At 35.5% G+C, this 24,626-nt stretch overlaps 3 protein-coding genes across 7 annotated transcripts; all 3 read right to left on the minus strand.

Moving 5' to 3' along the window:
- Positions 1-388: 388 nt before the first annotated feature.
- LOC109188076 (protein ENHANCED DISEASE RESISTANCE 2-like) lies at positions 389-6,473 on the minus strand. 2 transcript variants are annotated; one of them, XM_019338575.1, is made up of 20 exons: positions 5,847-6,473; positions 4,927-5,001; positions 4,744-4,797; positions 4,455-4,567; positions 4,134-4,264; positions 3,963-4,009; positions 3,775-3,875; positions 3,608-3,703; positions 3,470-3,534; positions 3,311-3,382; positions 2,956-3,102; positions 2,569-2,864; positions 2,337-2,400; positions 2,079-2,254; positions 1,901-2,002; positions 1,781-1,831; positions 1,547-1,690; positions 1,368-1,463; positions 1,147-1,248; positions 389-767 (listed from the first exon to the last, which is right to left on the minus strand). In XM_019338575.1, exons 1-20 carry the CDS (start codon positions 5,997-5,999, stop codon positions 663-665), a joined length of 2,190 nt encoding a protein of 729 aa, XP_019194120.1. In that variant the 5' UTR covers positions 6,000-6,473; the 3' UTR covers positions 389-662. The 2 variants fall into 2 exon arrangements, with proteins under 2 accessions (XP_019194120.1, XP_019194121.1); XM_019338576.1 differs by lacking the exon at positions 3,608-3,703.
- Positions 6,474-8,886: 2,413 nt separating this feature from the next.
- On the minus strand, positions 8,887-12,871 carry LOC109188077 (dolichyl-diphosphooligosaccharide--protein glycosyltransferase subunit 1B). Of its 4 annotated transcripts, none has more exons than XM_019338580.1 (9): positions 12,705-12,871; positions 12,239-12,283; positions 11,443-12,074; positions 10,960-11,107; positions 10,389-10,568; positions 10,207-10,275; positions 9,657-9,746; positions 9,213-9,386; positions 8,887-9,143 (listed from the first exon to the last, which is right to left on the minus strand). In XM_019338580.1, exons 1-8 carry the CDS (start codon positions 12,819-12,821, stop codon positions 9,252-9,254), a joined length of 1,416 nt encoding a protein of 471 aa, XP_019194125.1. In that variant the 5' UTR covers positions 12,822-12,871; the 3' UTR covers positions 8,887-9,143; positions 9,213-9,251. The 4 variants fall into 4 exon arrangements, with proteins under 4 accessions (XP_019194125.1, XP_019194124.1, XP_019194123.1 ...); XM_019338579.1 differs by having other exon boundaries at positions 8,887-9,118; positions 9,203-9,386; XM_019338578.1 differs by having other exon boundaries at positions 8,887-9,138; positions 9,203-9,386.
- A 711-nt stretch (positions 12,872-13,582) lies between these two features.
- On the minus strand, positions 13,583-17,591 carry LOC109187877. Its single transcript, XM_019338249.1, has 2 exons — positions 16,924-17,591; positions 13,583-15,875 (listed from the first exon to the last, which is right to left on the minus strand). The coding sequence occupies exons 1-2, from the start codon at positions 17,143-17,145 to the stop codon at positions 13,953-13,955; spliced, it is 2,145 nt and encodes a 714-aa protein (XP_019193794.1). The 5' UTR covers positions 17,146-17,591; the 3' UTR covers positions 13,583-13,952.
- Positions 17,592-24,626: the final 7,035 nt, after the last annotated feature.

A 24,626-nucleotide genomic window follows, 5' to 3' on the forward strand; every position in this document is an offset into this window, starting at 1 on the left:
TGAACTTCTTCAGTAATGTACGGAAATAGTAAATTTTACATGAATGCACAATAACTACTCCAGTTTCATGACTATTACATGAATGCATCATGACATTTTCAAATTTTCAATAATTATAAAATGAACTCGTATTTTTTATAATTATAAAATGAACATGTATTTTTTTACTAAACTCTCAACTATTAATAAATGAAATTAGTTCACTTTTAACAAGAGAACCCTTGATCATGTCATCTCTATATACATTGTTTTGATGCCACAAAGATTTAATTTTAATTTTATGCGATATAATATAGTTTAAATTGTGATATTATATTTAGCTATCTAATTAATCTATCACTTTAGAATTATTGTTTGTAATTTTCTTGACTTGCCATGTGCATGAAATCTCTTATAGGTGAACGTTTTTATGTTTCGACATGAGACACAACACATCGAACAAAGCATTATCTCTTTACAATCTGGGCAGCTTCTCACCCCCTCACTACAAAATAAAAAGAAATTATACACTCCAAAATTCAATCATCTTGGAGGCAAAGAATGCCTATACAACTATACATACATACACCACAGACAGACATATATATAGGCATCTCTCTTAGGTTGCAGGATTGTCCTGATCAATAATGTCTGTGAAAGAATATCCTTCATCTATATATGATCTATCTGGTGCCAAGTTCATCATTGGAAACAGATTTCGAAACGTCTAAATGATTGAGACGACACGTTCCCAGCAGGAACTCTGGCAGCTCTTCTGGTGTGTTACCCTGCAAAACATCAACCCCAGACTCGCCTCGATTAGCTTCATCCCCCGATCGAGATATGAATACCAATGCAGTATGCAAAAAAATGAAGAACAAGTTTCATTGTTGTAATTGAAGCATGCATATGCTCCATCTCAACTAAAAGCCTAAACTGATAGTTGGATTGCACATTAAAGGTTATATGCTTAACACGCCCCCTCACATGTGAGGTGAGTTCCAGCAACACGTGGACCGTAGTCGCTTATCAGGTGACGTAGAGATTGTGACGGCTCTGATACCAAATTGAAGCATGTGCTCCATCTCAACTAAAAGCCTAAGCTGATAGTTGGATTGCACATTAATGGTTATATGCTTAACAGTTGTTATTCCAGGACAGATTTACCTGTATTAAGAATGCCATTTCTATGACAAGGTTGTTCAAGTACCCCAAAACAAGGTTAACAACCCCCCTTGCAACTGTGGATGATCCAACATCAACATCAAGCTGTAAAGAAAGCCACAAACACAAAAGATTCACCGCAGATTCTTATGTAATATATAAACGTCGAACTATCTGTTTAGCCTTTTAGTTGAAACAGAACACATCTTTTCCGTTTCTTCTACCTCTAAGTAGTTCTTGCCCTTGAAATAGTTCACTTCAAGCGCCTGACCGATCAAGCAAGCCTTCTTACCAACGCTTTGTTTCACTATCCACGACCCCTGACGAAAACCACAAACTCAACAACCATATATCATCTTGCTAGAAGCTGATAGAATTGCAGGTTTTGGAGATATATACTGACCTTAGAAATGTATGGTATGAGCTTAAACCTCGAATTCCTAAATGCATCGTCTCCATTGACAAAACGCTCGAGCAAAGGAGTATCTTCCAAAGGAGCTTTCAACATATAATATAGAGCGAGGCTATATGTAGTTGATCCTGGAACCTGGCTTGCATCACACAAGTAGGCATCAGAGACTCAGAGTATATATTAATAGATTCGGGATAGTAAGGCAAGAAAAGCAGCAAAAATAACCTGAATGTTAACGATTAAAAAGAACTCCGGTCTATCATCAGCTGCATGTTTCTGCAAAATGCCAACAGAAATTTGAGTATGCAACGATTATTCATAATGAAGTGATAAACAGTACTATACCTGAACTATGCCTCCCGGGCGACCAGCAAGATCATCTTGGCGCCTGTCTGATTTTAGCCAATCTGCAGCAACCATTTGCATCAAAGTGTTTTTCGCCTTTATCTGGAAATGCAGCATTTTTAGCTATCGAGAAATCTCTTCCAATGATGCCATTACAGTTAAGACTTAGTAATTCAACCTTTTCGTGGTCTTTCTTATACTTCTTTCCTCGGATTAAGAAAGACGAAGGATCACCGCCTGCCCAACTGCAAGGCGTGCTATAGTTTGAGTCTTGTTGAAGAGTGCCTCCATAGCAGCATGGTTCGCTTTCTTCTGAGTCCACTTCTTGTAAGTCGACATAACCCTTTTTCTGAACTGCAATTTTCGGTTTTTATTCAGAACAAACATTCACAAATACCATTGTTATAAGGCAGGTATTAGACCCATCAAAACTAACCTGCAAGATCATGAAATTTTTTCATCAAAGTTGTAGCTGACGATATTTTTTGTTGGTTTGCATCCTTATAAAAACGGTGTCAAAAAGGTAACATTTTAAATAGGATAACATTGCATAAGAAAACTCAAAGCCTTAAGTATACGGAGTACCAAATTGAAGCATGTGCTCCATCTCAACTAAAAGTCTAAGCTGATAGTTGGATTGCACATTAATGGTTATATGCTCAACATACCACACAAAATTCTGGACTTGTAGCTGAAGACCACCCTTCTCCTTCTTCATCGTCATCATCTGAAGGCTCAAGAACATCATAAAACTCGTCACACGCTGATTCCAGTCCTACAAGACTTGAGGGCTCCGAAAGAAGCTCCTCCATTCCATCTTCACACCTTGTAGGATCAACTGCACCTTCTTCTCTTCGTTCCTCTTCACCAATAGGCGCTTCAATATCTATAGTCATTTCTGCTAATGAAAATGACAAGTTTGAAGAATGGTTTCCTTCTTTTGCTCTAAACATCTCTCTCAATGCTGAAACATATGGAAACAGGTATCACATCAAGTGAAAAATGTCCAGCTTCAAATTTGATTTTTGTCGTTGTTGAACACAATTCAAGGTTACCTGCAACTACCCCGAGCATGCGAATGGTTATGGATCTTGAACTTGCTTGCTTAAGATGGGATTTCCAGCATTTCCAATCAACCGCAAGCATGTGTTTCACAACAGATGCTTTGCCTAGTTTAATTGGAGTTATCACATGTCCACCGCCTAAACGATTTTAGAAGAACACAAATGTTCAAATTACTTGGGTCTTAAACAAGCTGTTAAAAACATAATCTTGGATTAAGGAGAACTAATGAAGGGCTAAAATTGCAAGAATTCATGAACTCCTTGCTGATGCACATGAGTGAAACTGATATAACCATGGTGGTAAGCAAAAGGAAGTTTACAATTTCCCAATCAAAGCGTACATTACTTTTAAGGCAAGCACGGATATAGTCCTTTTGCGGTGGACACTTTTGGTGGACAACAGAGTGGTAAAGAATTACTGCAGCAAAAACGCAAGGCAAAGTCAGTACTTAGAGACAATATGCTAAGACGGGTAACTTCATATTCACTTCTCTTATTGTATTACCATATGTGCCATCGTCCTCTCTTCTCCAGTATCGTCTCAGTAGCAGATCCCTTCTGTTCATCCCCCTGCAGGCAAATTAGTTGGTAAAACGAAGAAATAACTATTAGTTTAACACTTTGTAGTATCCACAAGCCTAACCATGGTAGCCAATGGTTGTATAGTTGAAGGTGAATAATATCTGTATGTCCATCAAGGTGCTCAATAACGCTGCCCCGATCAAAACAGAAGTCCCATCTGCACAAACCATCCAAATAAAAGAACTGTTTTCCCTTTTATCTTAGAAGAAGTACACTCCCGGGGCTTACTCTGATCTTGAGGGACCAAGAGACATTAGTGTTCTGAACACAGCTTCTGAAGTTTCATCGATTACTCCAACAGCCATAATTGATGAATGATCACGCCAATGCTGATGGCAGCAGCAACATATTTCATCAAGAAATGAATTTATACATAGAAATCAGAAAATTGAAGACAGGAGGACAGATCAACAAACCTTCCCGTTTGAATCTTTGTCTTTTCCTTCTTTGAATAGGCGCAAACCTGAACAAGCAACAACGATGACATAAATTGGTTTTCCTCCTAAAGAATACGAAGTTTAACTTCACGTTTATTTTGAACTTTCTCATTTCTCAGTGGTGTTTACTGTTTAGCACATATTTCTTACCATTTTGGCAGCCAAATATCTTCCATGGAGATGGAGCGATAACGTCAGATGTCAATTCATCCTCAGGTATTGACGATACAGAAATAAGGTCAACAGGTTTTTTATGTTTCCTCCTCTTTAAAACACTCAATCTGTGTCAATAATAACAATAGCAACAGTATGTTACCAAACCAAATGAAACATTTCCCAATCCCCCCAAGGCAACAGCCACGCAAAGAGCAAATTAACTAGAAATATGCAAAAACAACACTCAGTAGACAGACAGAAACATAATCATTAAAGAAAAAGGCAAAAATTACAAATCACATGTTCAATATTTACCTGAAAGGTTGCCACTTTCTTCTTGAAGACATTGAATTTTTTTCTGGGTTCACAGCAGCATCTTGTAAATTATGGATCCACCTACCAGCCTCTTCTGGACTGCTTGCCCCCAACTAGAAAATTTAAAATCAATGGCTTGTGATCAATGTAATGCCCTGAAAATTTGATATCTTTATCTTGCCCACAAAAGGCGAAATTCCCTCGCCCCCTGGCCCCCACACCCCGGCCCGACAGGGTAGTGGAGGGAGGGGTAATTTGATTTCTTTATCTTTATGGAAGAGGCTCATACCTTAAGCTGATCATTGTGGTTAGAAGCATTATACAAGGTGAAAACAAAGAACACCTGTAAGTTGCAACAACGATGTTGAAACCTTAGAAGCAGTATAATAGATTTTTTTTTTTTTTTTTTTTTTTTTTCTCTTTTTGTCTGTTTTTAACAATTAAAAATAGATAAATGTGTTCAGTTATGTACTTTTCTGTGGTAGCTTTCTCTTCCATTGTCTATGACACGGATGCAGGAGTCTATTATTGCACTTCTCACTGGCTCCTGACACAAATTGGTTTGAACTTTGAATATATTATCAGAAGTGTGAACCAATTAATGCAAATACCATATATACACCTGTCACCTAATTTTCTTCAGAAATGATATTAACACTAATGAAATAGCAACTTAAGGATCATAAACATGTAGATCTTATATTAGTAACACAAGTTTATTATATATTTTGTTAATTGAGAAGAAAAAACATAACATTTTATCTTAAAACTTCACTGTTAGAAACAAAGGTGTAACATCATTTGACACAGCTTTTCTGGTTAATAACTGAGAAAACAAAATACCAAAAGAAGAGAAAGAAATAGAGAGTCAGAACTCATTATTCACATAATGAAAACTGCAAAGCCAGACAAAAAGAGGAGAGAGAGAGAGAGAACACATTATTATGTACTCATCTGACAAACAAATGAAAAGCCAGAGAAAAATAAAGAAAACAGCCATTTAAACAAGGCAAACTCTGTAAGGAAGAAAGGTATTCACATTCTCAAGATGCATCTAAGTGGAATATGGAATCCAAAAGCCCATTTCCTTCACCAACTTCAGATAAATATCCAACAATCCGTACAATAAGATTCAAAGAAGAAACACAAAATGAAGGAACCTCAGCTAGGAGCTTTGCCACACAAAAAAATTCAACCATTGCCAATTACCAACAATGAAGCAAAAGCAGTATATAGAGTGCATTATCATTCATACGAGTTAGAAGACAAAAAATGAGAGAGAAAACATGCAAACAAATAAATGGAGACCAAAAAAAAAAAAAAAAAAAAAAACTAAATTTGTATACATATATATATATGTGTGTGTGCAATGTAATGCATGTTTTAAAGTACCTCTTTTCCAGAACTGGGGATTGATTTAAAGGTCTTAAGGCGGTTATCTTCAAGAATGAAATACCTCTTACGCGAATACTGCAGCCCAAACCTGTTCGAGCGTATGAGGTAAAGCCACCCTTCCATGTTCCTCTCCTGGACAGCCATACCCATGCATTAATTCCCAGATAATCACCAAAAGCTTCAACCTTTCTTCACCTTTTCTATACAAAACTCCAATTTACAACAAAAAACCGACCCTCCTCCTCCTCCGACTTCAATCTATTTCTACCAGACTCCAAAAGCCCACACCCAAAACTTCTCTTCTTTCTCCAGATTCCTCAACTTTCTCTTCTTTTCTTATCCTTACAGAATTTCAGCATCCAAACGCTGCATTAGAAAAGATGGAGAGTGGTTATGGAATTTGGGGGAAGATGGGTGTGATCCTCTGATCCCGAAACAGGGAGTCAGAGAATCAAAATGCACAATTTCAAAGATTTCTTATGTTTCCAGGCAAAGCGGAAATTTTCCCTCGTATATTCTCTTTCCTACGTTGTTCTCGCTGTTCTACATTGGTTTCATTTCCTGTCTTTCTTCTCTCATTTCAAATAACCGTTTCGGGCAGATTGAGACAGAGGGGGAAGGGGAAGTTGACAACCTTGTGATTTTACATATTTCTCCTCTCTCATTTACAGAGTATTTTAATTATTTTTTATTTCTCATATTTCATGCTATGTTTTTATTGGGAAAATGATGAAAAAAAAATCAATTATTCGTCCAGTTATTTTTTTATTTTTCTAATTTGTGACAATTATTGAACGTAAATATCTTTAATCAATAATAATAATAATAATAATAATAATAATAATAATAATAATAATAATAAAAGGGAAAATCTACAATATAATCTGTTTTAGTTCAAAACATAGTCTTGAATAGTCAAATTTGAAATCTTGTGATTACTAAATTAACTGTTTGGCCAACTTAATTTGGTTGTCCTGTTCAACCCTTGAAGTCTTGAACCCATTAGGTAAGGCAATCATAATTTCTGCCAAATTTATTCTAGAAATTAAATGATTAAACTCTGCAAGTGTGAATTGAGTCAATTTGTATTAGTATTACTATAGCGAAGATATTGAATATGTGCAAAAAAAAAAAAAAGTAATATTACATCCCCTCCTAAATTTACATTCCAATATTCACATATTTATTACATCTCCTCCTATATTCATTAGTTACTCATAAGTTGGTTTACCTCACAATAAGTAAAAAATAAATGTAATACTTAATAATAATCAAATATAAAAAAAAAAAAAAAAGAGTATTTAGGGGTAAATTTGAAAGAAAAAAATCATTTTTGGTTTTGAAAAGAGCCTAGCTAGGTTAATTTTCTTGTTGTTAACCATGCCTTGTAAGCTGCTGCTTCTTCTTCTTTTCATTTTTTTTAACCCTATAAAACCCATCATTGAACCATCAATATCAGAGAAGAATATAATAATCTCCAAAATCAAGTGTGAAATTTAAGGTATTTTCCAAATTGCCAAAGAAGAATATTCCAATTCCTTTCTACTTGTTAACTTGTGGTAAGCAACTTGTTAACTTGTGATAACGTCCTTTATTCTTACATTTCTTGAATTTATATATATAGCTATTTATTTTGTATGATTTTTGTTCAAAATAACATGTAATACAATATAATAATAATAATAATAATAATAATAATAATAATAATAATAATAATAATAATAATTTTAATTAATAAATATCCTACAAACACAATTATTTAAATTTCAATTATATAATCATAAGATTCAAAGATAACATTTATAAAATATGAATGAATACTTTCATTTAAGGAAAAATCCAGAATCGCTATCCAAAAGTGTATTTTGGCCGTCTAAGTTGTCGGGAGGGAGTTGAATTTGAAATTTTATTATCTTATGATCATCAAGCTAACAGTATGACTAACTCAACGAGGGATGCCCCAATACTTGTCATATATAGGGCATCTTTAATTCTTTATACACCTTTTTCCTAATCTTGATGTTTATGGACGCTTACTCTCCTAACTCCTAACCAGATGGTGTTTTATACGACTACTTTTATATGCAATAATTTATATAAGACTCAATTCGATTAGTGTGTGTGTGTGTTCTAATGAGGACCCCTCTCGCGTGAGAATTTGCGAACTTGTATATGAATGCGCACAATTTATTATGGACTAATTTTTGTGCATCTTTGTAGTAGATTGTATGCATTCATGTATATATAGGTTCATATGAATACATGCCTTATCATGTGAACTTGTGTACCTATCTTATTAACCAGGCCGCTTACCATCGGTTTTTTTTTTTTTTTTTTTTTTTTTAAATTTGTTTTGTTTTGTTAATTTCTTTCTTAAAGGACTAAAATAGTCTTCTTTCTACCCTCTGATCTAATAGCGATTTCTTTCTTGCCCTACGTATGATAGAATCTAGTGATCTACCTACCACCCACAAAACCTTATGAAATATGCTGCAATTTTGGGGAAGACAAAGCTAAGCAAAAGCATAAAACACGTAGCTCTTAGATTCCTTTAAATGTAGGTATAATTATTTATTGTTTTGTGGTCAGAAGTTTAGTTAGTCAAAGTGAGATTTGAGATCATATAATTTTCACAATACTTTTGGTAAGTAACACTGCTTGCGTACACGCATGCACTAAACACCGATAGAGTTGAAGGTTAGGCATACCCTACAACTTCCCAATATTATGTAATATGGGCAATAGTTTCGTATAATGAATAATGGATGGTGACACTATCATTCACCTAAATTTTGTCTCGTTTAATGTTCAATCACATTTTAGTATTCATTCAATTTTTCCTAGTTTAATCATTTTTAAAAACCGTTATTGCACATGGCACAGAGGTGCATAGCTAAATGACAAGTTAATTAAGAAAATATTAATACTTTGATTTATAAGAGAAAATATTAATACTTTGATTTAGACAGCTCAAACTAGGAGCTGAACTTGAAACCCTGTAGTTACCAAACAGTACTAACTTGACATTAAAAAGGAATTGTTGATATGCAAACCTAAGTGATGTTGTATTTATGTTGAAACGTGAGCGTTTGGTTGTGAATTCTTTGTCCTGACTGCAAAATACATGTAAAAATTTCATAATGTCTCGTTCTAGTGAACAAATTGCGGATTTTCTCGAGTTTCATTCTACAAGGGGATGGAGAGACCAAAAATTCATCTACTTCACAAATCACAACATCTTCTTCTACCTTGATTAGTGGAAGTTCCAACTGCACTAGCAAATGAATCTCTGTAAATTAAGCAAGCGGAAAATGAGAAATAGGCATTATTTTAAAGAGCAGCATTGCAAATACCGTCATACTATCAAGGTTTTATAAGTGGACCTCCTGAGAGTCGTTACTGTCATGTTTGCTTGAATTTTCGAATTGAGAGATCCATTTGCAGGTAAGTGGTGCAAGCAACAAAGAAGAGGAAAAAGGCACCAATCAACATCAGTGGCTCGGCAAGCATGAAAATTGGATTGAACTGGTAGTAAACCTGCAGGAATTGCCAATGAGTTCTTTAGAAGCTTGAAAATAGCCACATGAATAAGGCAAGGCGTAAATGGAAAAGTTTCATTGTAGTGCATTAGTGTTATTCTTTCCAACATATGGTGGAGGGATCAACATATGATGGCTCCGACTAACAGAGTGAGTCTTTATCATTAACTTTATCCATTTAAGAAGTAAAATGAACCAAATTGACAAAATTCATATAATATAGGCTCCTCTTAAGTACTATGACCAAAAAAGAAACATTGAAGATCACCTGGAAAGGATGGTTGTGCTCAGGAACTACATTTTTCTTTTCCAGGACTATCACAGTCCTTCCTACAACATCAAGGTATGAGTACTTCTTCTGCAAAGATCCAAATAAGAGCAATTCAGTTAAAGAGTATAATGTGAATGAATCTAAAAGGCAATTGCCGATAATGACTAGATTGAGAGATGGGGGGGAAAAGGAAAGGGAAAACCAATATGCAATCCTTTGTTAAACTAAGTAGTAACCATATTTTTATCTCAAACTCAAATGATGTATTCTTTTAAGGCTAGTAGTTAAATGATTTAAGGCTAGAAAATAAAATCATTCAGCCCATCTACTGTAAGCATGAGGAAAGGCCATTTCACAGGTTTGGTTATTATCTAGTCTCCTCCTCACTATTTTTAGATCAGTAACACACTTCACACTTGAAACAAAAGGAATCACTAAAAAGGACAAATAACATGTTATCCTGAGAAACCTTGCTTCAACAACAGTGGTCGAATTGACCTCTGTTAGCAAGAAAACAAATACACGGAAATCAGTTAAATACAGCTACCTCTAATCTCTGTTCAAAAGGAAAAGGAACCACAGCAGATGGGTTCTTGGAACCCTCTGGCAGGACCACCTGAAATACACATGCACTGCATCATTAACAGTACATCTGCAGAAGACTATGAAAAACTGGAGCAAAAAGTCAAAACTGCATATTTAAGCAGATTAGATTATCAGAAAACCCACCTTGATTGTCAGCTTATCAACAACAGTCTCAGCAAGAGGGCACCCAAAACTATAATTTAGGTAGCGATCACCATTAGTGGATTCATAAAGAAAATCATTCAATGGAACCCCATATCCAATGACAAAGGTGGCTTTCCAGCCTCCAAATAACGGGTATCGTGGCTCAATTAAGAGCTCGGACTGCAAAAGGAAATGGAGATTGTAAATTAGAGGGATATTTTTTCTCATGAATTTTCTCTTTTCCTAATCGCCCCTTTAAAAAGGACCAAGAAAGTGTTTTAAAGTGACAAGTATAGATGATTTGTGGGTGTTAAATAAATTACAATGACAGGGTTAAATTTATCCTCTCCTCATGATTTAGTGCAAGGCATCTCATTACTTGAACAGCTCCAACAGTATTTAGATGGTTTACTACTATGTTAACCATCTAAAAGAGAATCTAGAGAAGATGAAAATAACAGGCAAATTGTATAAATAACACATGCATGGCAAGCATTCGCCAAAAAATACTCAGTTTTATTTTACCATAAGAATAATAAGGGCTAGAGATGGAGAGCAACATGGGAGATACCTTCTTCGCACTTGTACGTAAACGAGAGGATGAAATGTTCCCTATGTTATCCCTGTAGTACACTGAGTGAACTCTTGGGGGTAATTCGGCAAGGATGTGCTTGAATGATGAGACACCAGTCAAAGATGGCTTAGTCTGGTAGTCAACCCTGTCAGCAAGTATATGAACATGAAAAAAGAAAGATACACAATTTACACATCTTACAAATTTAGCCTTTTCAAAAACAAAATCATTAAGAAAGGGCAGGAAACATGCATTTTGTTACTAATGCATAAAGGACTGAACCTCCTCTTCTTTTATTTATTTATTTATTAAGGTTTTATTATCATTATTAAATGTTTAAATTATGACCTATCCTGATGGATAATAATTTGCAGAAAATTTCAGTGCAGCTGCAATATAATTTAAATTTTACATGATTGTGCGGGTCAGAAACATCAGAGGATTAGTACGATAAATCGATAATGATGCATATAAGCTAACCTTGAGAAAACACCTTTGTGCTGAGCACCAGCATGCATTAACTTATAATGCTCGGTAATCTGTATACTGCCCCAGTGAGAAATTTCAATTTCACGTACAAGCTCCTCAACAACAGCAAATGCATTGTTATTCTCAAAATGAACAATTGTGGGAGAGTATGAATATGGAGGGTTCTCCTCATATGGACCATACTTTATTTCTGTACCATAGCGATCAGTTGGTTCCACTCTTGTGAAGGACTCAACCTTAGTACTTGGGGTCTTTAAAATCGTAATTTGTTGTTTAATAAGATAAGGTGACAGTACTACAGCACTGTCATGATAATACACTAGCTGAGATTCAGACTGGCTTATCTCTGCTGGGAAAGGTACAAGTGAATGAGTCAGTATATATAGTACTTCAATAGAGGCAGATCCACCTTTGTTTAATGGCTTAAGCAAAGATATAGAGTAGTATTTAGCTCCATTTGGTCCATCGGGGCGGTTAGCTAGCTCCACCTCAAGAGACTGATAAGATGTCTTTTTCTTCTTTCCAATAACAGATGCTGCTTTTACAACTGCTAGATGCTCGGCTTGTTGTGGTGGGAAACAAAGAAGGACTTCTGTAGCTGGAGCTTCCCCTGTATTTTCAACCTGAAATTGTCAATCAAAATGGATCATGTCAGGATCTTGCAAGTTGCCATCACATCCGTTTGTGCATCTTTTCTGAAGTCACCATGCATATGAATAAACTTAAAGACACAGAAGAAAGTCAATAACTTCAGAAGTTAAAGCACTGCTAGAGCTTGGAAGAATACCTTCAATGTCAAGTACGTCCGAACAATGTGAGAAGTCAGGTCCACCTAAATCCACCCAAAAAAAAAAAAAAAAACTCTAAATTAAAGTAATTCCAGAATAAAACAACAATATCATTAACATAGATTTTATTTTTCAGGGCCAACCAGTAACAGACACAAAAACAACCGGAAATGAAAAAACTGAAATGCAGGCAAAAAAAAAAATGATTTTTGCATTTTCAGTCTGCAGAAATTAAACCTGATGTCCTTTAATTTCCTATGAATGAGCATCAATAAATTAAGATTAAGAATGAATTTTAGGAAATAAGAGCCAGCAACTCTCATTCCAATCCCAACCATTTAAACACATAGAAATTTATTAAAATCAGAAAGTTAACATAAGAAATTCCATCGGCAATTCTTTCTTTTTATTCAAAACGCAATTGGAGCTACGAAGTGCAGAAATAGAAAGTAAATCGGAGCTCACTCGACGTTCAGCGTTGAGGATCTGAAGCTCCGGAGACGATGATCTAACGACCAAAGATAGAGAAGCGAAGAAAGAGAGAACTACGGCTAATCGAAGGCTCGTCGCCATGGCTTCCATTGCTGGGAAGACTCTCCGTCAGTGTTGAGCTGAGTCGTCTCTGCTGCCATTTGGGCGTGTTTATTCAAGTTGTCAGTACGCGTAGACTTGGACCGGATGGAGAATTCTCCTTGGACTTGGGCTTACATATCGGCCCAGCATAAACATATAGCCCAATAGCACATGATTTTTTTTTTTTTGTTGATACATAGACAAGTTTATAGAGATTTAACATGTGTGATCGATCCCAGAGACCCAGACAAATTATGCTTTGGAACCGTATCCACCCTGCAAGGTAGACACGATTTCAAAATTATCATAATTGTGAATATAGAGTTTTATAATTATGAACATAGAGTTCTATAGTTATGAATATAAAGTTCTGTAATTGTGAATATAGAGTTCAATAATTGTGAATATGAAGTTCAAAAATTATGAACATAGAATTAAGTAATTATGAACATATAATCGTGTCCACGGCATAATAATTGTTGATCCCACACATCCACAAAGAAGTCAATTATTCGATTTAACAACGCCAACTATTATAATCAGTTGCTAACCCAACGAGGTAGCTCAAGTAGCAAATGAGTTCTCTTTGTGGGAAAGAATTTTGAGATAACTCGAGTTTAATTCTCACAAGTGACGATTCTCCCTCTTGCCCAGCTCTTGGAGGGAGCGGGGATTAGTCAGGTGGACCTGGTTTGCACGAGGTGAATGATGTAAACTCACTTTGTGACTCCGACAAAAGACCATAAAAAGGTAAATCAGCCTAGATTACCATAACCATGCAAGATATTGTGCAATAGAAGATGAACATTTCACCAAGTAATTCCACAATTACAAACTTTACCCATCTTTCCTCCAAGATATAAGCTCTCTGCCTCTCTCCTTGTATGTACAACAGTAACACAACTACAAAAAAGGAATGTAAAGAGGTCCTAATCAAGCTAGTTTAGCCTTCAATACCATTTCCCTAAAATTACATTACACCCTCACCCACTTCCATTCATGGACTTATTCCTTTGCATGATTAGGCAGGATAAATATGGACATAATAAGAACACTATTTAAAGGAAGAACTACAAAAAGAAGCAGCATTAGAATGTTGCCTTGTGTTCTCAAATTCCCATCTTCATGCCAATTGCCATGTTACCTCGGTTTTGGTTGTGACCCTGACGCCCAAACAGGTCGAACAAGTCTCCGAGATGAAGGGCTTCCGAGTAGCGTGGCCTGAGAGCTAGTAACCATTTCTACCATCGAAGAGGTCTGATATGCCTGAACCAGACTGGACACATCTGTGGAATCGCCTCGTGCTGTTGCTCTCTGCCAAGAATGCGAGCTCATCCCTGACAAAATGTATGCCCGACCCGATGTATTGTAAACGTGTTGGCTTGCCATCCTCTCTTGCATCTCCTTGAGCTCAGCATCGAGTGCAAGACAAAGCTGGTCATGAGCTTTACTCGACACTGATTCCAACAATGCCTTACGACACTTCTCAAGGATAGAACTCGCACCAGCGAGGTCTCCTTTCTCAGCTGCACCTCGGGCTTCTGCCATTGCCTCAGCTGCTCGAAGCCTGTTCTGCTGCCTGTCCACTTCTATCGACACACTGGTTTCCCCGGCTGCTACTTTAGGCCTCTCGATCCTAACTACTTCACTTCCAAGGCTCACCATTTCTTTCGTCAAGGGATCCTTGTAGACACAACTCACCTTCAACAGTGAAGTCTCGGTGTTAGAAAGCTCAGTAGGAACATTCACTGAAATTAGAAAGTCCCTCTCCTCATCAGCATATAGGTCCCCAACATCAACGGATCCCTTTCTTCCACCAGAAAGGGTACGGTTTGGATAACTTCCGGTTCTTAAAGATCTGAGATGGACTTCGGGATGAACACATTCGATACTCAACTGCAGCTCCTTCACTACAACACTCAGAAGGCCTCCAATGCACTGAGCAAATGCATCCTGGATCACGCTTTCTGTCTCGATGAAAGAAAAGGTCCCTCCCGAAATCTCTGAAATCGAGTGCATTGACGAAGCATCATGATCCGTGCCAAACCCGAAAGTATGTACAGGAATCTTAAAACTCGAATCCTCTCCGCTATGCATTGACAAAGGAAGAAGCAAACGGGTGTTATGTTGGCTCCGGCTCCCATCAGAGTTGCTGATGGTATATGTGTCTTGACCATCAGACAACAGTATTATACTAGCAACTGCGTTTTTTTCTCTTCGGTCTTCCATTATCTTGGCGCCCTTTCTCAAGCCTTCAGCGATATTTGTCCCACCATTTGCAGCCAAGGAGTTCACACCTTGCAGTGCTTGTTGTCGCCCCATTTCAGACATCCTACGAAGGGGGAAGAGGCGACGGGCTGTTGAAGAAAAGGCAATCACCGCAAGCCTATCATTGGGACCAAGATTCTGAATCACAAAACCCATAGCCCGCTTTAGGAGAGCAAGCTTGGTACCCGCCATACTGCCACTGATATCAAGAACCGTGACAAGATCAACAGGTGCACGAGGCGTTTGGGTAACGTGTGGGAATCCAGGCTGGCTACTACTTGGATTTGGCCCAGAAAGTGAAGTAGGAGCATTAAGATGGACCAATACAGTGAAGTTAGCTGAACTATTGAACCGTGGAACAGCAGGAATTTCCGGGTATGTCTTGATCTTTATTGTTCTGTAATTGTTATCTGATATACTTTTCTGAGCTGAATCAAATTGATGACCCAAAGATTCATCGTCATCGAAGATAGCTGGCTCAGAAGCCTGACGTAATGGTGCAGCATTCCTATTTGGATTCGAACGAGGAGGTGGTAAACGGCGAACTACTGTCGCTAATGCGTTATCTTGAGCCCATTCCACATCATTGATTCTCGCCCTTCCAGAAGGAGGATTCACACTAGGACATTGCAAGGGAATCTCTTTCCATTTCGCTCTGCAAATTGGGCAAAGTAAGTTTCCATGTTTCGCATTCGAAGCAATACATTGGAAATGGAAGGAATGAGAACATTCAGCAGTGAATATAGCTTGACCATCCCCCCGTTTCATTGTAGCCAAACATATTGAACATGTCTTCTGCAAAATCAATGTTAAAACCAGTAAGAAACTAGTTTCAAAGAAAACACTTCGAGAAGTGAAGAACATCAATATCAACACGGTACAAGACAATTAAGAGAACATTTTTACTTGATTACTTCTACTTTGTCCTTGATCGACTGTCATTTAGGTCCAGTCTACTCGCAGAAATGTATTCTTAACCCATAAATTGTTCACTTCTCAAGACATTTTGTCAGTATGGGAGTAACAGCCAGATTAATGTATATTAGCATAAAACAATAAAAAGACAAGATTTTTTAAAATGTTGCCTTAAAAATAAATATAATGCTGAAACCAAGAGAAAAGTCTAACCATTACAAGACAGGAACAAGAGAACTAAAACTTTGACCAAGACATCTTATTCTTAACTCCACAGGTACATACCAAAAATGATTCTTAAATAATGCAGGCCATAGACTGAAAAAAGTTGTTCTTTTTCTTTCTTAAATTCTTAAGTCTGCATTAATCTAAATTTTATGCAGGCCGGCTCTGACATAATATAAAACACAACTAGAAAACAACATATGAATGAGATAAAAGACAAAAACACAGAATTCTTAAGCAGCAGATATGAGAAGCAACAAAAACACAAGAAAAGCAGGCAAATGAATAGCATATAGTGAAGGGAATACAAATAATTCCTCCTTTTTTGCAGTAAATATCAGAAATGGGGAAGCAGATGCTGATTCCAAGTGCTTAAGCATGTGTTTGGAAGGGTATCAGAATTATTAACCTCAGAAAGATCAGCCCAAGTTATTAATTACTGCAGAAATTAGATTAAAAAGTAAAATATTGGATTAAAAAAATCACCATTTGTTACCACTTGCACAAAACATTCAAATCTTCACCCATTCTATCACTTCCCCACACTTTCTTGCTTATCAAATAAATTAAAATATCAAAATTCCCATTTTTTAGCACTTTCACCATAAACAAACTCGAATTTTTCTTCAATATCACAAAATTTCAGCAACTAAACATTCATCACCACCCAGAAAACATAAAAAGAAATAGCTCAAGAGACAACCTTGGAAGATCTACTCAAGCTTTTAGAAAGCTTCAATCCATGCGAGCCGGGAGTAACAGGAGAGGGGAGGGCACCGACGGAGAGCTTGGAGGACGGCGGCGCCGCCTTGGTGGAGGACAAGGAGCCCTTGTCATCGTTATCATCATCATCGTGAGCGCTTGGAACATACGTACAGAGATTCAACCCAAGAGCCAGCTTTGCTTTCCTCCATTTGCTACCCATTCCGTAAAGCCTTGAAGATTCAACGAAAAGCTCTTTTCTTTGAACCGGGTACTCCAAAGATTTAATCTTTTCAATAAAAAAAGCTTCTCTTTTCTTATTTCACTATATATCTTTCTTTGATACAATGATATGCAGTGGCTCTACAGAGAATCAGAAAGTGGGGCGCGAAAATCAAGAGAGAGGAGGGGGGAGGAAAAGAGAAAATGTCACGGAAATGAGAAGGGAATGGTGAGAGAGTTTTAGAAATAAAAAGAAGGAAGAAGAGTGGTCGTAGAGGGCGAGCGGTCATTACTGGTTAGGTTGCTGTTCTGTGGCGGCCATGAAGGATTGAAAACGAATACTTTTGTGAGGTGAAAGAGATGACGAATAATGGCATGTTGGGCAGCTTCAATTCAGAATTTATTTAAAAAATGTTTCTTCAAGTTGCTGTAGTTTTAAACGTGTCTATGGAAGATTGCTGGAATGTCTGGCGTTTGGGTCTACTGAGGGACTTTATTAATAGGGCTTAATAAAGAAAATGCCACTTCAATGTAATAACTAATAAGTATAATTTTAAATTGACTCTCATTGATTTCAACCATACAACTATGACAACTTAGGCTGGTTTTTACGGGCCTCGCCCTGTCAATTTATATCGATAACTTTAGTTTGTATTTGTAACTTTAATTTGTATTTGTTCATAACTATTTTAACCGGCTCAAGCTTGAACTTACAATCTCTCCTATAGAAAAACAATTTTGTGCCACTAGTTCACTAAGTCCTTGGGTACCTCTAAGTTGATCTAATCCATTATTAAGTAAACGACTTAATTTTTTGCCACTTGATCCAATACCCCCAACACTATTTAGTAAAATATTGACATTTCATTTTATGGCAAACAGCTCAATTCTTTTCCACTTGATTTAACCTTTTCATTTTATAACAATTAAGAATGTATGGGAGGTAAAAATATTGCATCACTTTTTCTTCTATTTTTTTTTAAATATTATATATTAACTTTGATTCTTTTACAATATTAACAATCATGACATGCACTTTTATATGCTGATGATGTGGTATAACAATGCTCTCATGGCTAACTAATCCACTAAAAAAGTTCTTCCACCCATAAATTTAATATTATATTTACCACGGACGAATTAGAGATAGAAAACTATAATTAGGTTAGACTCTTTGTACATAAAAATATATAGTTTGGTAATGAATCTTGAAACGTGTTTGATTTGTCTCCTCATAAATTTTGGAGGCGAATTCATAGGATACAAAAAATAGTATAATAAGATTATAATATATACTTGAGTTATAAATAAAACAAAAACAAAATCTTCATCCTTCTCATTTTGTTTGACTGATTCGGTTAATTTAACTAATGAATAGTAAATATGACAGATAAAATAAGACCGAGTGTATATATATTGTATTTACCAAACAGGCCATAATGCTTCCAGTTGGCATGGATTCCATGTTTGTATAAGTGTTTGTCTCCCCACCCTCTTGCATATAGGAAATTATGGAGTAATTAATTACTCTTTTTTTTTATGGGAACACATAAAATATAATGGATTGGAACAACCTCGTCAACACTGGCCTCAGTACGTGGCCATTAACTTAATAATAATGTTTTTGAATGGTTCAAGGTAGATTAGGCCATAATCCTCCTCAGATATGATTCTAGAACCCCTAAAATACAGATTTTATTTATTCCCCCACATTAATATTCAATTCGCATTTTTACAGTAGATTCATGGCTAGTTACAAGTTTCCTTGAATATTAATCTCATAACAATAAAAATACCATATATTTTATACCAGCCAGAAAATCCATCAAACTACTACTTTGTAAGTTGGCAAAATGTCAAGTTGTCAACAATGCCTGCATGTCTTAATACATGAACGTTAAACACTTTTTTATTCATTTAACGGCGTTAATTAGCCAGCGAATTATTGGGCATGCATGAATTGAACATTGGGATTTGGTTTAGTCAAAATAAAGGGTCAAAATAGTACAGGGGCATTTAATTTACCTAGTATTTTAATGTTGTAATTTGCTCACATGATCTGATTAGTACTCCGATCCCCCACACGTGCACATCATAATCTCCAATAGTTTCGTCATTCATGCTGCCACATTGAAAATGACGGCGTACCACCTACGACTACGCACCTAGTAGTTATACAATAAAATTTTGTTATTTTATTACATAAATCTAAACCATATATATTGGTAATAATTATGTGACGAATTCTACCAATGTGTTAGTAATAATTAAATTTATATACAAAAATTATGCTCTACTCATTTGTCTATTTTTGTTGGGTAAAAAGGTTGACAAATCTCAAAAATAATAATCCTACGAAAAGATTAATATTATATGGGAAAAAGAAAATCTGGGAAGGAAAATGTTGAGTGTTTGGGTATAGGTTTAGCACGAGTTCGAACACAAAGCTCTTTTCCTTAAAACCTTATTTGCTACCTCCCACAAGTGCTAGGAGCGTTGTAGCCTAGGTTTCCCAGGATAAAACGTGCTACGATTCCTTGTTTAAGCACCTAAACAAGGAACCCGGCAAACAAAGCAAAGCTTAGAACACTGGTTGGCTAAAAGAAGAGAGTAGAAGCAGAGTTTTGAGATGAAAAGCTACTGGAATTCCTTTGTTTCTCACTGTGTAAAATGCTACTGCTTCTACCTCTCTTTATATAGGGATGTTGGAGTGATAGCATTCAACATGGCCATTAAATTGGTGTTAAAACCAATTGTGTAACACCTGTAACAGTCACCACTAAGTAGGATTAAACTCAGAATTTAAAAATTGGAATTAAAACAGTATTAATTTCATAACAGATGAGTTTAATCTTCTACACTTTCGGGTTTCAGACCGTTGGGGTGTACACCTCTCGTCGTTGGGGTGTACACCTCTCGTGTTCACCGTTGCACGAGAGTTTTGCTCTCGGTGCACCACAACCTGAGCACGAGAGTGGTGTAAAATGATGAGTTTAATCTTCTACACTTTCGGGTTTCAGACCGTTGGGGTGTACACCTCTCGTCGTTGGGGTGTACACCTCTCGTGTTCACCGTTGCACGAGAGTTTTGCTCTCGGTGCACCACAACCTGAGCACGAGAGTGGTGTAAAATGACTTAGCCCGCAAGGCCAGCCAATTTCCGGACGACATTCGTGCCCGCAGGTGCCGGCGCACGCGAGCTCGGGCTTGAATCAAGCCTTTTTGATGTCCTCTAGTTGGATTTTGATTTGCACCCCCCCCTCCGCGCGAGAGAGCCTCTATGCTATATAATTCTACAAGCTTGAAAAGAGCTCATGTATATAAGGGGGCAAATCTTGTTTCCAAACCAATGTGGGACAAAGTCCTACATTTTCCCTTCATTTCCCAACTTAAATGGGTCTATTTTGAGAATCAATATCTCATCCACCCATTATCCGTTTTGAGCGTACAATATATCAATCTCTTCGTCTTACTACGAAGAACCCGAATCCTCTTTGACCCGACCCAAATCGGAAGTGGACCCCACTGATAATTATACCACTAAATAGCCACTTAATATGTCATTTTAAGTTAATTTTTTCAACAATCTTAAGGTATAAAAAAATTAAAAAATTAATAAAATGCATGAAAGAAACTTATTGATATGGCGGTCATCATTATAGAAGTACTGTACAGCTCAAGCATGACATAAGAAATGAAGACCCATCTTCAAATGGCATGCATCTCTTATAGCAGTCAAAGGTTTGGCAGCTGTCTTCTCAATTTTTGACATTTCTCCAATTAGGGGCGTATGCAAAATGCAAATGCAAGACCGAAATATTGGACCATCTTCTATCCAGGGTTATATAGGAGACCAGAGTTTATCATAATTATTATAGATTCGGTTTCAAGTATGACTCATGAAAATTATTTATTGATATTCTTAATTTGATTCAATCAATTATGAGTAATTTATGTTGATTTACTATATTATGGTCATTTAGTAATAAAGATTACAATGTGAGATTTATCTATAATGTATCTTAGCTTGAGGTAGCAGGTATGATTTTTTTGTAAATCAAAATTAACATATTATGTACTTTTTTAGTTAACGGATAATTTACATTTAAAAAAGAAAAAAAGTGGCTGCTAGATGTGCCTAGCATAGCGCACGCGAGTTGCTCAGAACGCATATCATGCACATTATTTTATTTTAGCACGGGCCACACAAATAACCAACACTTGCAGAAAAAGAAAAAAAAAAAAAAAAAAACTTTTCAAAAACCCATCTTTCCATTTTTTCAAAATATCCTATTTGGTATTTCTTCTTTCCTTAAAAAAATCATCTAAAAATTATAAATACAATTGCTCTAAATATTGTTCAAAACCTAACCGCCTACATTGCAAAAGCAAAACTAGCTGGTCCACTATGTGGGATTGAATTGTTGCATGCAACATTGCAACGTGCTCCTAAGTCCTAGCCTGCTACATTATTTGTTTGTTTGGTCAAAAGTCAAAACTCCGGCCGGCACATGATTAAGAATGCACAAACAATATATTATACGCAACTTAATTTTCAACATCAGATTATGAAAAACGCAACTATGGACCGACATACAGATTTATTTGAACACTTCTTCGCTCATTTTTTTATTGGACAACTAAGTTTAACTCGAACCATTATTTTAAAAATGTATTAAATAAATACAATCGGTGTAAATCACACTAGAAAAGTGAATTGTCTTAATAAAATTCTGTATGACAAATTCGATTGAAAGAGATTTTATTATGTCATTTTAAAATTTTTTATGCCAGTTAAATAGATATTAAATGATAATAATAAATAATAAATGAAATAATTCAAATAAAATAATATTTAAAAGTATATACAAATTAAAAGGGATGAACTTTCACTGCCCCACAAAATAGTATTTCTTTCTTTCTTTCTTTTATCTTTTTTCAACAATAGATCCAACTGTTGCAAATTAAAGCTTGTAAATTTCATATTTAATATGACATTTTTTAAAAATTATAATTGACTTTTTAGTTAAAAAGAGTTGTAATGTAATTAATGTTATAATTATATTTATTTTGAAAATAAATTAAAATCATATAAACATAAAAAAAATAGTGAATTGTAATTAATTATAATAATATAACAGTATACTTCGCTTTTAAAAATGATACAATAACTTATGATAACAATGGTCTTATATGACATACCGCCGAAAATTTTATAGTCCACTATAGATCAATTACATTGAACTCACGAGTAGTGCTGACTTTTAAATTTTATCTATCTATCTATCATCCTTTCTGTTCTGTGGGCAAGCTGTACAAGTAGTGTACATGCACTTTCTTATTTAAAATTATTTTAAAATAATAAACCATATCGTGTATAGACTTCCTTTAATTTATTTATTATTGTATTATGTAATGAGTAATGCTACCTTCTTTTATGATTCCATATTTGATTGGTGTTTTTTAAAATGTATAATTAATATATAAGTAGATTTTTCATAATAAAAAAAAAAAATTAAAGGGAGGCCAGCGAAGCAACTTATAAGTAGATTATTTTTAAACGTTGAGTTAAATTCGTATTAGCTCATGATAACTAATGAATAAGCTAAATAATTTTATTGTCAAGTCATTTAAGAGATAAAATCAAAAGGGGAAAAAAATAATGTATCCAAGGGGTACGGTGGACGGGTAGGTTGATCATGATTCTCGTATCTATAAACAAGTCATGAGTTTGATTATTGTCTAACACTTTGTCTAGTGTTTGCCCTAAAAGTTTTGTGTAACACATGCATGTTCTCATCACATTTTGGTACTCTGATCTTTGATCATAAAAAAAAATGCTTTAATGATGTCCGGAAAGGAGTGTTCAAGTGCCGCCTAGAGCAACTTGTTAGGATTAAGTACTTATCATCCACATCAAAAGTTATAGTTAGTAGTGAAAGTGTAACTTTATTACCTTATACCGTTGCACATTTTAGAGACACTAGGTGTTGGACTTTGCCCTTTAAACCCTTTATCGGTCTCCACCCCTTAATACTCTCATACCTGAATGTCACAAGTTTAATTATTGTCAATATTTTCTTAGTCAAATCCGATCCTAAAAATATAATTTTATCATTCAATGAACATACATATTCTTATAGTGATTGCAGGTTTTCGTCATAATTCAAATTAAAAGAATGCATTAATGGGAATAATAAAGTAGCGTAGATTCTGTAGAATGTATGCAGAAATGATTCTACATGTCGCCACAAACCCACACTGACGACAGCTCCGATTCCAGGACGAGCTGAGCTGACTTTAAATATCACAAAGTATTATTCTTCAACCATCAAAATTTGCAGTGGGAGCTGAGTTGTGCGTTCCACCACTTGCTACAAGACAACCTTTCATAAAAAGGAAAAGCTCTGATATGTTTCTTGAAATCTGCAAAAATACATTTATATATATATTCCTCTCCCCCATAAAGGAACACCAGGTAAGAACCAACTATATGTACCAAATTAACGTTATTGTGAAAAATAAGGATCCATATATATTATCGAAGAAAGAATCATCATGAGATAGATCAGATGATCAGATATCTAAAGGGGATGGAATAAGATTCCCTTTATTAATTAATAGCTCCTATACAAGACTACACCTGCCATCCTTTCTGGTGCAAGTCAACTACAAACAGCTCTTTGTTCCCATATAATGTTCTTTTAGAAATCATGAATAGAATCGCATCAAATATATATGATACTTTATGAGAAGATACTGATCGATTCTAAGTTAGAGAATAGAGTTAGTGCCAAATTCGACTTCCAGCGGTTTATAACATTTGGTTTGAACCTTTCTGTTATGGTAAACTATATATATTAGTATAATTTCATGTGATTATTTGCGAGTTAAAATTACAAAATGAGTTTTATACAAAAATACACACATTCGAATAACTTTATAAATTTTTTCATAAATCAGGATAGGGTTTAGGGAACCATAGGATTACACATACAAGGTTTGGTGAGCGATTAACAATGTGAGATAGGTTAAATAATTATGTATTATTTTTAATGAATGGGATAGAGACGGATAAGGGCGTGACGCCAAAAAAGATAAACCCAAAAGTGATAGATACGAATGTAAAGCAGCTTTTTGCACGATACCTTTTCTGATAATTATTAAAAAGTTTAATTTACGTGCATGCATGCTACATGCATGGGCCCTATTCTTTCTTTTTTTTTTTTTTTTCTTTTTTTTTTTTTCTGACTAATATCAGTTAAAATCATGTTTAATTTTAGTGTGCAATTTAGTCAGTGGAGCAATTTTAATTTAGTTAGGTTTGTTGATCACTTAACTTGTATGTTTGGATTATAAGATTCTAAATTTAATTTTTTGAAAGTTATTTATTGTTTTTTTTTTTAAATTTTAATTTGAACCCATCAAATATATATATCACCATTACTAAAACCTTTGTTTATAAACAAAATTATTTTTGGAC

The sequence above is a fragment of the Ipomoea nil genome, unplaced genomic scaffold (genome assembly GCF_001879475.1).
Source record: "Ipomoea nil cultivar Tokyo-kokei standard unplaced genomic scaffold, Asagao_1.1 scaffold1421, whole genome shotgun sequence".
Taxonomy (NCBI): domain Eukaryota; kingdom Viridiplantae; phylum Streptophyta; class Magnoliopsida; order Solanales; family Convolvulaceae; genus Ipomoea; species Ipomoea nil.